Genomic DNA, 15314 nt, shown 5'->3' with positions numbered 1-15314 from the left:
AGGTTTTTTAAAAAATAAATAATACATTTCAACATAAAAATCCTCTACTTACCAAGGCGCAGCAATGCTGTGAATGTTAGGCAGTTCAAATGCACAAGTGATCTATGTCAGTGATCTATTCAACAGCACAGGATGTGATAAAAGCTTTGAAAACAACATGCATCTGTGAATTGAAAACTTAATATCGTGTATATTGACAAGGTTAGTGAGGACACAAGAGAGTAGATGATGACAGTGAGAAAACAGAACACATATCTAGAAGGCAAACCATGCTTTCTGCATTTAGGTGAGATTAGAGTCTAGCGGCATGAAAGAGTGTATCAAACCCCATGCTATTGATGTTTACAGCATACAGACTTCTTCGAAGACAGTCAAAAACTAAGAAACTAGAAAAATTGTTACATACCCCACAAATGTGACAAATTATGTGGAAAGTATTCCCAGGAGTAATGGGATTAAATATAAAGATAACTTTTTGAATACTGAATATTATGTTGGGCATGTTGATATACACTGTCAAGTTTTAAAAGTTTAAGTAGCAGCCAAATTCTAAATGATTTCTCTTATACTTTAAGAAGATGCTAGGCCATCCTCATTATAATGTATGGCCTTGTAGTACTCAAATAAGTCTCATGGATATCTCTGAAAATCAAGCAAACTCCATAACACATCAATGCTACCTTTAGAGATGACCCACAGGCTCCTTTATAACATATTATATAATAAAATACCTATTATACATACTAGAAGAATGGCTTTTAAAGAGAAGAGTTAGAAGAATGAATGATCCTTTTCTTTTACCATGCAAGGCAGAGATTAAGATGTCACAGAAACTGATGATCAGCACGTGTAAGATTGCATTTAATAAACAACACTGGAATCTCCAAACATTTAAATAAACTCAATCCATGTTTTAACTATGTACAAAATTCAAGGTCATTTCTTTATTATTGACGTAGATTTCCACAGCCATGCAATCAAACTAAGCTTCTAGAAACAGTCTTATGTTTAAACAAATAATATTACCTTCTCCTCTACCTTTACATCTCCTGAGGTTTGTGATTCTTGTAGCTGTTTCAGAGATTCGCTGAATAATAAATTATAACTTTCTTGAAGAGTTTTCACCTGTTTTTCCAATTCGTTTCTTTCTTCATCTGTCATTCTAAAATAACCAGAAGCAACAAAAAGAGTAATCCAAGTCCTCAAGAGATAAATATGACGTATTAGGTTCAATAACTTTGTCACATGATCATAAAATAAAATATAGCCTCACATACATATTGCTCAGGTCTCAGTATGACTATATATGAAAATAAGAATGGCCTTAAAAATATCTAAGGATCCTTCCCTTGCCTGAGAAAAAGTCTGAAGGAAAGGGTGTAAACTAATGTATTGACACTTATTTAACATACAAAGTTCCAAAATAGCAATTGCTGTTATCTGACAGAGGCAAAGATCCCATTGTCAATCCCAACATGGAAAAGGAACAATAAGGTACCACTTCTCAAGATGAAACTTGTTTAGACTAAAGCATAAATAAAGAGGAAATTTAAAAGGGGATTAACCTGATTTGCTAAGGTATACTATAAAGTCATTATGAAGTAATACTAAGGAGGACATCCAAAAAGGGTTTAAGGAAAGGGTGGATTCCGTCCCTGAGTAAAGCATTTATTAAAATATATAAAGTGCCTTGTTGCACAAAGTAGGGAAAAAATATGAGAAATGAGGCTGTCAGAGGTCTCAGCTAAGAAAATGAAGATGATACTTACACATATTTTCCAAAAATAAGTCTCAGAGTACTACTTCGATTTAAGACTTGACATGGAATCTGCACTATACCTCTCACTTGCTATTAATTCTTAACCTCTCTGAGCCTGTTTATCAGTAATGCATGGGAATAACAGGCACATTTCAAAGTTGTAATAAAGACTAAAAGTGACAATTAAATTACTAAGTTGATACTCTTTACATTACTACATTAAGTAAATTATGACTAGTTTGAGTCCCATTTTTAAAACTGCAATTAAAATTGACCACTTCTGTCTTGCTGAATGTTTTTAAGAGCACTTCCCCACTTAGGATAAAAGAGCTAATGACAACTAACATACTTGTCTCCATGTTTCGCCAAAAAAAGCTGCATAGTTTGAAGTGCTTCAGACAACTGTTCCTTCTTGGTTGATATTTCTTCACTGGAAATCTGTAAGGTTAAAGAAGCCACATTCAAACTCTTCCTCCAAAAGGAGCAAACAACAGTATTTTTTTAGAAAATTAATCAACCTTTAGTCAAGGCCAAAGTCTATTTTCTGAGTGACCCAAGTGAATAACCTATCAGTTATTAGCAGTCTATAGGCCTAGATGAGAATATTTTATTTAGAACGCATAAAGAAAGCTTCTCTACCCTTAATGCCATCATTTTCATGAGAAAATGATACATTATATGGTTCCTGCATCTGTCCTAACCCCGCCATGGATAAAGGTGGCCTCCACTCACAAGTGGGCACTCAGCACTGGCCCAGTGTCATCCTTATGCACTGCAGTACTCAAAAAGACACAAGAATGTGGGACACTACTTCCAAAGGGCATCTTCCTTCTGCCAAGCTCCTAGATACAATGACCCTTTTGAAAAAATTAGGGTGAAAGTAATAAGCTACATGTATGCAGATGAAGAATAAAGAATTTCTTTGCTGAGAGTGGTGGCTCATGTCTGTCATCCCAGCACTTTGGAAGGCCATGGCGGGCAGATTGCTTTGAGCTCAGGAGTTTGAGACCAGCTTGGGCAACAAGGCAAAATCTTGTCTCTACAAAAAATACAAAAATTATCCAAGCATTGGTGGCTCCTGCCTGTAGTCCCAGCTACTTGGAAGGCAAATGCAGGAGAATTGCCTGAGCGCAGGAAGGAAAGGTTGCAGTTAGCTGAGACTGCACGACTGCACTCCTACATAAGGGACAGAGTAAGATCCTGCCCCCCAAAAAATTAACTGTTAAAAAATAAATAATTTCTAACGCTAAAACCCACTTTCTAAAAGTCATCTGTGACTGTCATCTGTCAGAGAAATAAAATTGATCTGTTTCGGGAAAAGTAAGAGGTCTCAACACTTTCTCCTAATCCCTCAGTGCATCACTTCCAAATCCCTTATTTCAGAAATTGCTATTCTTTTAAATGAGCAGAAATAAGAGGAAATAATGAGCCAATGAAGATGTATTTTCCCCCATGAAGTCTATTTAGAGTCCATTTAAAGTTTATTTTTCATGGTTATAGATAATCGTGAGGCCACATTGATTTTTGAAGGACACACTTATTAACTAAAATTTCCTTCAATAGAGAGACCAGCAACTGTCCCTAGACAGTTATAATTAATGCCATTATCTGCATTAAAAATTTATCTAGGGTACCAGGTCTAAATGTGCCTTAGTAATGTTTTAGAGAATTTAGAACTAAAGAATGCCTACAAAAAAATTTTTTTTTAATTAGCCAGGTGTGGTGGCATGTGTCTGTAGTCCCAGCTACTTGGGAGGCTGAGGCGGGACGATCAGTTGAGCTCGGGAGGTTGTGGCTGCAGTGAGCTGTGATCATGCCACTGCACTCCAGCCTGGGTGACAGAGCAAACCCAGTCCCTGTCTTAAATATAAAAAATGAAAATAAAACTACAGAATATAAAAATACCAAGGGTTTATAATCCATATTTCTCAAAAGAAACTTATTCTCCCGAGGAATCTTTGTTAAGCTTTATGTCCCCATTTTGGTTGTCTATTTAATAAGGGGGAGGAGGGAAAAGAATATTTTAAATGAAATATATGTATTAAAATTACTTTGAAGCTTTTTGGTATAAAGCATCAAATACAACTGCTTTCCCACATCTCATTTGTTCCACACTATATGATATACAGTATGTAAGACTATGAGTGAATACAACTTTATTTCAATTGAGCAGTATTTCAAGCAAATACTCTGGTCTGTAAACTGCTCCAAGGAAGAACCTCAAACAAGAAACACTTGCCTCGTATCACAGGCAAAATAAGACAAGACACTGATGTTTTCCCCTATTTAATCATGTCAACAATGTCTATTTTAATAGATGACAAGTGAGTACTGATGCAGAGCTAGAAGCGGAAGCTAAATATAAGATTGGATGGTAGCCCCCAAAATTTCCAAATGTCAGGCAAGAATAGGAGGGTAGTGCAGGAAAGTACTCCTTGAGAAAAATGCTTCTTATCTTAGTGGAAGTTTATGTTTACAATACAACAGCAATCCCACTGCTGTCACCAGTGGCAGCACTATTAAAATTTATACCTCAATTACCAACATCCTAAGAGCTTCAAGTGGTGCAGTCCAATAGATGCCCCAAACATCTTCCAAGCTGCAGCCATTCAACTAATGCTAAGCAGTTGGGATACAGAAGACAGCCCACAAGACTAAACAATTCACTAGGATAAGAGATAGTATCTAGAATTTCCAGCGGTTGACTGTAGATACTTCCTTATGAGATTAAAAAAAAAGACCCAGAAAAGTACAACTAAAGTCAATAATCAAGAATGTTGATATTCTGGTTTGTATTTTCATTGTTCTTGAAGCTTTTTGTTTACATCTGTAAGAATAAGATGGCATGTCTTTATGCCACGGAGTGCATGGATTTATTCTATACATAAAACAGAATGACTGCTCTTCAGCTATTCTCACAAAAACAATCAGGAATCAGACCTAACTATTAGGAAAAGCAGTATATCATATTTTTTTACTAAAAATAGAACAATATATATTGTTCAGGCTTTGGAATTAAACAGCTTCTTCTGCCACATACTAATTTTGATTTCTTGGGCAAGTTATTTCATCTTTCTGATCTGCATTATAGTGGCCTATAACAATGGGAAAATTAAGGTAAAGAATTAAACATTGTGCTAGGTAAACTGTGTCAACTCAGTTAACATCCCTGTTGATATTATTATTATTAAACCAGGACTTCTGTGAATACCTTTTGCTTAGAGAAGGGAGGTTTTCCAGCCTTCTCTCCATCTTTCAAGGTCTTGTTGATATTTGATACCCATTTTTGCAATTCTTTGGCTTTTTCAACATGCTCTTTCTTTTCTTCTTCCAGTGACTTCTGACAGTTGAGTGATAAGAAAAATATACAACCCAGTAAATGACTTAGCTATGAAACTGACCTCTCCATAGCAAACAAGAATGTAAAAATGTTTTTCCATCACACACAGGTTACTAAAACATTTTATTCATTCACTTAACCATATTTACCATGTCACATAGCAGATGCACCTCCAAAATGTTTATGGTAGCAAAGAAAGCTATGGCATATATTCCTTAATGAATGGTCTACCCTCCCAGCTGTTCCATCAATGTCACAAAGTTTAAATCTCAACTTTATTCATGAGGCACTAGAAGATCTTTGAATTGCTGCCTTTGCATTAGCATTACAATCATAATTGTCCTGACAGAAGGGTATCAGATAATAGAAAGCTGACAGAATAGAGAATGTCTACTATACACATAAGGAAAATACACAGAATGAAGAAAAATCCTTCTCCTTCTCTAACACATAACATATTCATAATGTTAGCTTTCAAGTGCAAAGACTTAACTAGAAATGAGAGATTGTGGTAAACATTTTAATATGCAAAGAAGGTCACTATATACAGAAAAAGGCAAAACTTTTTCATTTTTTGAAGCAATCTGAAACAGTGCAGCCTGAAGGATGTGGGAAGGAATTTACACCTTTCTCTTTGATTCCATGATGCTTCATGATGTGCTCTTTCAGTGAGTGCATGTTCTCACTTAATAAATGGGAACTAACACGAGTTTAAATCTATTCAGTGAAGGGGAGTTCTGAAGAAATGATGCTGTAAACTTGGGAGTTCATCAAGTTTATCCCATATTCTATGTCAAAAAATTCTAGTGTGGGCAAGTTTCAAAAACCCATTCTCAAGGCTAAATGAAACCATGTGAAGGGCATTACATCATTTGTAATTTTCCATTTAAAACTTACTCTATTTTGAACACTCAGCTATTTGCGGCCTTCAAGAAATAGCATATGTTACACAATTCACACACTGCCTATGTAGCCGACACCATCATACTCTGAAAAAGTGGCATGAACCAGCCAGCATCACCCCTCACACAGTTATTTAAACATGTCCTATTAGGAAGAATAGTAGAGGCTAGAAATTCCTGTCATCAAGGGCTCAGATACTTCTAACAGTTTAAGTCCTGTGTGGAAATCAAAATCAGCTTTTTCTAAGGCTTCTTTGTAAGTCAACTTTCTTTTTGTCTGAGGACATATTATATTTCTGACATATGACTTTTGATCTTTGAGTTTTGTGGCAATGAGGACATCTATCATCCCTACTTGGAGAGCCTCTTCTATTGACAACCGAGAGTGAACCTGCGGCTCTATCAATCCTCCTGTCAAGTACTGAAATTCCAAACATCGGATTCCCATTTCCTTATTTATAATATTTGCATTCACAGCTTCCACCACTGACATCATTTTGTTAGTGATGGGATGACCAATCCCTGTGATTACTAATTCACACTGTCGCAGCTGCTGGGCAAACCCCTCATCAACCAGGCCTCTATGCAAAGCTTCGGCCACCCGGTACTTTTTGCCAGTAAGAGGATCAATTATGCCCCCTGTACTGACTTGGGCTTCAAGGCATCTGAGGGCAGTAATCCGATCAACCAAATTTCTACGGGAGGCTTTGAGAACGGAGATCCTTTCCCCACTAGCAGTCAGCCAATACCCTGCAATAGGACTGTGCAAATCTTTCTTGGGAACTAACCGGCTCAGCAAGGAATCAGCAAGTTCTGTAAGTGTGATGAGGCCTTCCTGATACTTTCTGAGCAAGGCTTTGTCAATTGTTCCCTGCTCTATAGCCTCATTAATATTGAAGTGTAATCCCGTTTTAGTATCAGTCAGCATATGGGAAGAATGCCCATAGGATTCAAAAAATGTAGCTTCCTTCCATTGATATTGCTGACCTGAAAGTTCAAGATATATACTTTTCTCAATCAGGTTTCTCTGGAAAGCCTCATACGCAGTCAATTCTGCCCCTGTTTTAGTATCTACTACAGAAATTCTATGAGTTTTCTCGACATTGAGATTAGAAATGTTCCTCTCCCCAAATGGAAACAGAAAGCATTGGGACTCTACATCATATACACACATTCGCAGTAATTCTGAGTAATACAGAGCTTGCTTGTTGTTGGGATTAGGGAAAACTCTTGTGTTGCTGGATGGCTCATGTAAAAACTGTAAAATGGCATTATTCAACAACCCCTGCTGCAGAGCAATTTCTGGAGGAACACGAATGCCTCTCACAGGGTCAATGACACCCCCACTGGCAATCTGGGCTTCCAAGATATGTTTACCCTTTTGTCTGTCAAGCATTCTATTTTCCATAGCTTGAAACACGGACAATGTCTTAGAAGAATATGAATATCCCACAGCTGCCTTCTCTGCCTCAAGAAGCCTAATTCTGAATTCGGGGTCAACAACTCCTTTAAGAACTGCATCTTCAACAGAATATGTCTGACCTGAAATGGGATCAATTATAAAGCCTGTTGCAGCCTGAGCTTCTAAAAACGCCAAAGCCATCATTTTGTCTATTATGATTCTCTTGGCCGCCGAGGCAAATGAAACCTTTTCTTTTGTAGATTCTAGGTAAAGCCCTGCAATTGAGGTGGCTTTCGTCAGAAACTTGTTAAGAGTTTTCTGAACTTCTTCAACCGTCTTAAGACCAAGTTGCAGCTGCTCAATTGTTCTCATGTCCAGAAGCTTAGCTTCCACCAACTGCCTGGCAGTCACAGTGTGCCTAAGCCCTTGGAATTTAAATTCATCATCCCTGACTGAACATGCATGATCACCATCAAAGTTCTGGAAGGTCTCTGGTTCTAAGCCCTTCTTAAGGAAATCCCCTTTCTTGAGTCCACCAGATGCTCTGCATCCTTCAAGCATCCATTCTTCAGCACTGGGAACTGGGTTCTTTTCTTGTTTTAATGTTGTGACTTCTGTATGAATATCATACTGCTTGTTCTTAGCTATCTGTAACAGGAATTTATAAAATGTTAAAAAGTCACCTCAAAAACATTATGTCACTTTACTCATTCTCAATCCAAACATAATTATTTGAATTACAAAGATGAGATTAGTGAAAAGAAAAAAAATTCAAACCAAGGAGGGTTTGGGAGTGACTATTATATCATTTTCAGAGTCTGAATTGTATCTTCGATGACAATAAAGGTGTTAAAATTATATCTTTAAAAAAGACTAAGACAAAATCGAGTCACAAAATATGTTAGAAGTTAAAGGTAACTGCTTGGTTCTTCTAGCTTTTTTGATAGTTAGATTTTTCAAAATATATCTACACAGATACAACAGTGTATCTATTACATCTGTATGTTTAATCTCAAACATTCAAAGATTAAAGAGTGCTAATTTATAATAAAGATTCAAGCATGTTACCAGAAAAAGTACAGCATTATTTTCCTGTCAGAACTACAAAGAGCCAATCACATTCAAAATTTTTTTAAAAATTTAGTCTAGGAGAGAAAGGAAGCAAACGAGGAAACTTGGCATTAGGTAGCTGATAAGGTCTCAGAACAGAGTATACCTCTAAGGGTGTCAAAAGCTTCACCAGTTCCATTTCACATGTGTTATCTTGATACCTCACAGGTGGTCTAGAATGGTTCAGGGCTTGGTCTCTTATCTTCTCAATTTCAGATAGTCTTGTAATAGGGTTTGTCTCATCAAAAGTTATCTGTAACTCCGTGCTTGTCTGAGAAAAGTACTCAGAGTAACACTGCTGGCTTTTCTCTTTCTCGAGTGGAGCCCCTGGTGGCTGGAATTGCACTTCTTTTGGTATTTGTTCAACCCGATGCTGCCACTTCTCTTCCAACGGCTGAGGTTCTTGAGTCCATCTCAACAGAGGGGATCTGGGTGTTGGGTGAAGGTGTCCAGTTTTTCTAGAGGACACCTCTCCAGAGTGTTGGCACTCCTTCACTGTCATCTCAAAATCTGGTTTGAAGGTACAGTCTTTGGCTGTGTTCTTTTTTTGAATTTCACATTGGAGCAACACTAACTGATGTTCATGCTCTTTGATCTGCTGGTCCATTTTTTGCTTCAGGTTTTCAACTTCACACTTCTGGGCTATCAGCTCATCCTCCAGCTTCCGACATTTTTGGTAATGATTTGCTTCCACGTGCTGCCCTTGTTGCATTTGTTCACGATACTGTTGAAGCTGTCTTTCAAGTTCTTTAATGTTTGTTTCACAAAGCTTAGCATTCTCTTGAGCTCTGCAGTTTTCTTGTTTAAGAGACACAAAGTCAAGCTTAATGCCTGAAATATCATTTTCAGTGATGACTTTGGACTCCATTAATTTTTCCATCTTCTTGCGAAACTCCTCTGCTGACTGTTTGAATTTAGCAGATTCTTCCTGAAAGAGAACCATCTTTCTGTGGGTCATCTGCTCCTCTATAGTCTTTAAGTGCAATTCGTCTTGTACTTTTTTCAATCTGTTATTTAACTCTTGCACCTGAGCTTGTTGTAGCTGAACTTTCTGCTCCCCGCGTCGCTTCTCTTCCTTGGAAGCATTCAGCTCCGCATTCAGACTTCTAACTTCTTTCTCAGTATTCTGGATGATAATGTTCTGTTGGTCACACTTTTGCTTAAATTCACTTACTAAATTTTGACTTTTTGCCAGGTCTTCTTCTAGGCATTTAATTTTTCTTTGAAAATCCTGCTCTGTTTTTGTCTGTTTATGCAAGTGTTCATTTGTGTTGCGTAGCTGATCTTTAAAACCATCTGCCTGAATTTTCAGTGCTTCACATCTTTGCTGGATAGTTTGTTTCTCTAAAGCTATATTTTCTGATTCTGCCTGAATTCTCTGCATCATTAATTTGGTTTCATTATTCTGCCTAGTAAGATCCTCCACTTTTTGTTTTAGCATCTCTGCACACTCATTACTTTTCTCCAATTCTTCATTAAGCCTCTGGATTTTATCATTATTTTCTTTTTCAGCTTTGATATTTTGAAGCAACTGCTCATGGCTTTTCTCAAATTGTTCTTTTAGATGATCTGATTTTCTCTGGCAGATTCGTAGTCTTTCTAATTCCTTCTCATCCTTAAAAGAATGAATTTGTGAATTTAAATGCTGAATATTCTTCTCAGCTGTAGCATGTGTCCTTGTGATTCTGTCTACTTCTCTTTGCAGTTTCCCTTTTTCATGATGAAGAGACTCTAATTCTAACTGATAACTGTGCTTTATTTTCTTGAGATCATTAGCTTCCTGCATGGCTTCTTCAGCTTTACCTGTGGTTTGGTTCAACTGCCTACCAAGCTCTCTGAGTTGTTGAGAATACCCTTTCTCTGCCTGATCCTTCCTTTCCAACTCCAATTTAAGGCACCTTAGTGTATTATTTGTTTCATCTAGTTTATCTTTTAGCAAACGGGCCTTTTCCTCAGATGATGATTTTTCAAGCTGGAGGGCACTAAGTTCATATGTCAGCTCTCTCATATCCTGTTCAGCCTTTCTATTGGCAGCTGTTAGTTCATCTACCTGCTGTTTGAGTTCTTCCGCTTTCTGTTTGTCATGTTCTTGCTGAAGGCCTGTCACTGCCCTGCCTGATGTAGCCGGTGTGACCCCACACACTGGCAATGCATTTTCTCTACATGAATACTGAATTTCAGTTATTTTTCTTCTTGCTTCCAATTCAATTCTCTGCTTTTCTTTCAACTGTTTCTCTGCTACCTGTTTTTGAAAAGCAAGGTCTTTTTCCATCTGCTTTACCAGCTTCAAGAGTTCTTCCTCATTGTCTCTCTTTCTTCTTAATTCTTCCGTTAATTTATTTTTTTGTTGCTCCAAGTCATTAAGACTTAAATCTTTTCTTTTAAGATGATCTTCCAGTGTTCTTCTGGTAAAGCTGTTTTCCTCCAGCTGATTCCGAAAATTCAGGAGGTTCTCTTCCACGGCAGCTCTTTTGGCCTCGGCCTCTATGGTGAGCTGCCTCACCTGCTCCAGTTCCCTTTCGGCAGCTTCTTTCTCTCTCACAATGGTCTCAAGTTCCCTGCGGTAATGCTTGGCTTCACTTTCAGCCCTTATCTTCTGCAAAGAGATATCTTCTACATTTCTCTGCTGCCTTCTCAATTCATTTTCTGCAGCCTCCCTGACCTTTGGAAGTTCTTCCTCTACTCTGGACTTTTGCTTCTTCAGTTCAGCCAGCATTCTTTCCAGCTCACTTATCTTTCCTGTAAGTTTGCTATTCTCAAGCATTGTTGCCTTCTGACGCTGAAGGAGATCTGAATATGCCCCATGTTCGGAAGTCTCCTTATACCTTTTAATCTACGAAAGATGTTTTGAAAGTGTCAAGCCCATTCTGTTCAAAATATCTTACAAAGTATGAATCAATGTTCATAAAAGTACTTACAAAACTAGATGAACCCAAATGCAGAACAAGCGCTATCACCACCACCAGCAGCACCGCCTTTTTCAGAGAGAAAGCTTCAGAAAGTCAGCAGGAGAGGACAAAAAACCCTTCACGACAGGTTTTCTGAAGAATCTCTTTTTGTCCCTCAGGGATAATTTTATTTTAAAAATTAACTAGCTTAAAATTTTATAGCAAGAAGGGACCATACAGCAGAAGAGGAAAGGGAGATACAAGGAGGTTAGACATTTACAAACTCACATTGAGGGAGGGACAAAGTGGGAAATAAAACTCTCACAACAGTACCCTTTCTTCTCTTGCATGCAACATAATCCTAAGAGGTAGGAAGAAAACCCAGCACATAGGAACCAAATGATGCTAAAGAATTTCATTTTCTAGCCTGATAGAAATTAAAAATGATACTTACATTCTCACGTCTTACAGTTAAAAAAGCAAAGCACAGAACTTTAGAACAAAGAGACAAGTTAGTAAATAATATGGGGAAGAAAAATTATTTAAAAACTTGAAATTTCTAAAGTCAGATCCTTTACTTGTTTACACCTGCCATATTATGACAATTATAATAATCAGAATTGCTAGTGCAAAGGCAGCTACAGTCCTGATGGCTCTGGAAAGATGTGCTTCATATACTCACAGATTTTGTTGCTGTTGTTAACAACATGCCTCATATGAATCCACTGTGACAAGTACCTTTAGATATTCCACAAATATAAAGATATTTGTTAAATATAATAGCTTTTAAATATATAGTTAGGGATTTAGCTCCAAGGTATAGAAAAAACTGTAAGAAAAACTTTTTATTCTACTAGTGACAGAATCAATGTCAGCTGGGAGGAGTACACTTTACATTGATTATAGAACTGCATGCTCAGGATTAGTTTATAATTACAATTTAATTTCTCTTTATTAATACTCTAATACTGTTAGTTTTGTATCATCAACTCAAGACCACCAAATTAAAATAATATAAACAGGAATAGAGAAATTATTTTAGACAGATTTGTTTTCATTGAGCAGCTTTGGTGAATTTCAAGAATTTAGTTTCTATTACAGACCATACATCTTATTTTGCTTCCTCTGATTTCTTGATCTCCAGTAATTTTGATGAGAATTTCTGTTGTTTCCTTTGCTAGCCTAAATAAGGTTTCTAATAATAATTCAGATGGAAACAAATCTCAATCCGTTATCTTCAATGCTCTATTTCCTTTATTTTGGTATCAGGGTAAACCCTGTGACACATCAGCATTTTATCTATTTAAATACTAAGTTTTCAATATTTCCTGAGGAGGTTATTTCTAAGAGAGTCTTAGTTCCTTATCAAACCTCCTCTGAAACAGCTATTGCTGAAAAATTCTGAGCCATTTCTTTTTCTTGGTCATGCTCAGATTTAAAAACAAACTAAAAACTCCCTCGGGAAAAAAAATGTCTGTTGTTGAACCCTCAGTGTTTTAATTAGAGTCAATGTAGTGATTAGTTAAGAATCTCATGTTGCCTGGATAACTCCTGAGTTTTTTAGTAAATGTGAGAAAAATTACTAGAAACAATATAGTCCAACTGCTGATTTGCTTTCTTGTGGATCTCAAAGTTATTTACATAAAAATAACTTCCTTAAGTTTTCTCTAAATATTCCTCAATCTTGCCCTTTAATCACGGTGATTAATATTTAGCATGTTTTGTTCTCAGCACAGATTAAAGAATCTCTCTCTCATATCTAATATCTATTACAGATATTCTACTAACATTGCTTTTAACTAAATCAGTATTACTTCGAAATTAACTTGCATCCATCTTTAATTTTATGTTTATTATGGAAAATTCTGCTTTTAGACCAAGGCTTCTCATACGGGTCTTCAAAACTCAGTTTCAGAAAGCCCACTCTTTTGAGTCTAAAAATTGAGCTATGTATCTTTTACATGACATTCCATTAATGTACATTAAGTGGCAGGTTTTTTTTTTTTGTTTTTTTTTTGTTTTTTACCTATTTTAAATTATGGTCTTTGCATGTTCTTCCATAACTGTATTTGCTGGTTTCAATTAAATATAAATCTTTGACATTTGAAAGGATGACAATAATAACTTGTATACAATTTAGGCCTTCTGAAATATTTTTTGTTTTTATCAGTTGCTAGTATTCTACCTCATCATATAAATTGAGTAAGTGGCCCATATATGTATAATCAGATATGTACTATAAAAACTTAAATTATTTTATTTTATATTTAACTACTGCATAAACAATTTAAAAGATCTGCATACCATTTAAAATGGAATAAAATCTCTCAAAAACTAAAAATATACAAAAATTATGGACGTGCTTTCATAGATGAGAGATGCATGCAATGAAGATGGTCACAAGTATTCTGGTTCTCCTTCTAAGCACAAAGGAAGATGGTTATAAAGTCTCGCAATTAGCTATGTTAGTGATTTAGCTGCAGAAAACTGTTAACTCTGAACAGACTAAAATAGTTTTAAAAAGTAGTCACATTTTTAGGAAACTAGAAAGTAACATCCAACAGATATTTACTACTGTTTCAGTTCTCATATGAACAGTTACATTAAGCATAATCACCTTCAGAATTTCAACAACAGTCCAATTCAAAATGGTTAATGTCCCACCATTTATTCATTTTAACATTCCTTCTACTATTTTTGTCTGTTCTAGGGAACAGAAAGTACATCAAGATAACAAAGCATAGCATACTCCCTTTTAGATCTGATACAAGAGCCTATGGTGACCATTGACTTTTATAAATAACTCCTCACTCTTCCTATTTCTGAATATAACTTTTAAATGAAGAATCAAAGCTGCAGAAGTTCTCTAAATCAGAATGGCATTTAAATAGTCTTTTTAAATGCCATGTGCTACATCTTTTTTGCAAAAACAAAAAACCCAAAATTCCAAAATTCTTAAAAAAATCATCATTTTGTAAAAACATCTACTACCTTTAGCATCTTTACATTATGCATAATAATTTTAACTTCTTGAGATACAAATTAATTTAAAATGCATAAGACAAGTGTGTTCATGTGGTATTCCTGTAGACATCATAACAGCAGTAACTATACTTCAAAGAAGTATACTTCTCACTTGTGAGAAAGCTGAAAAAATTTCTGCCAAACTGCCAAAATTTCATAATTTATTTAAGACATTAACCCTACCACAGTAGAGTCCTGAAGTGAAAATGTAAAGTCCTGAAGTGAATGACTTTTTATTTGAGTGAATGTTAAAGACAAACAAAAATCCTAGGCCTTCAGTCATTTTCATTGCAATTTTGTAATTCAATAATTATTTGTACATCTGCTACCAGCCACATAAATATATCATGAAATATGTTTTGCTTTCCCAAACTATAGTGTAGTTCCTGCTCATCTCCAGCACCTTTATATTTACAGGCTGCTCACTGCTAATGATTACCTCTTCCTCTTCCAGCCTCTTCAATGAATCACCAGCAAATTTAATATATTGTGTCATGAGAGTGACCAGGGCAGTATACCGAGTCCTTAGGTCCATGAACTGCAAGTAAGGAAAAAATAATAAAAGCATTACCTACAGTTACTCTTACTAAGTTGAATGAACTTTGAATAATAATTACAACATTAACTAGGCTTTCAGACAGCAAATCACGCAACTCCCCATAATAAATGATAGGAATGAGCTTATTACTATTGTGAAAATCATACTAAATGATAAATTTCTTTTAAATTTCACCATGAAGTACATTTATCTCTACAGTTAATAATTAATCCTGAATAAAAATTTTTAAAGAGTTTTTAAAAACCCTTAATAGAATGTATTGCTCTGGGTGTAGACTTTCTGTTTGGGATGATGAAAAGGTTCTGCAAATAAACAGTTGTGCCAGTTACA

At 36.0% G+C, this 15314-nt stretch overlaps 1 protein-coding gene across 24 annotated transcripts in view; it reads right to left on the bottom strand.

The window, feature by feature from the left end:
* The window catches only part of DST (dystonin), a 497116-nt gene that overhangs the window by 146226 nt on the left and 335576 nt on the right, over positions 1–15314 (bottom strand). For 23 of the 24 annotated variants that reach the window (XM_064360963.1, XM_064360947.1, XM_064360946.1 and 20 more), the window contains 4 exons: positions 14865–14963; positions 4971–5099; positions 2109–2197; positions 1027–1162 (listed from right to left, as the gene is read on the bottom strand). In XM_064360963.1, the coding sequence (XP_064217033.1) occupies positions 1027–1162; positions 2109–2197; positions 4971–5099; positions 14865–14963 (453 nt within the window). Of the gene's footprint in view, positions 1–1026; positions 1163–2108; positions 2198–4970; positions 5100–5205; positions 8052–8619; positions 11347–14864; positions 14964–15314 lie in introns of those variants that run through there. The other variant, XM_064360969.1, reaches the window with a different exon arrangement.

This window comes from Aotus nancymaae, unplaced genomic scaffold (assembly GCF_030222135.1).
Source record: "Aotus nancymaae isolate 86718 unplaced genomic scaffold, 86718_ANA_hifiasm-v0.15.2.pri h1tg000040l, whole genome shotgun sequence".
Taxonomy (NCBI): Eukaryota; Metazoa; Chordata; class Mammalia; order Primates; family Aotidae; genus Aotus; species Aotus nancymaae.
This window is presented reverse-complemented; position numbering and strand designations above follow the sequence as displayed.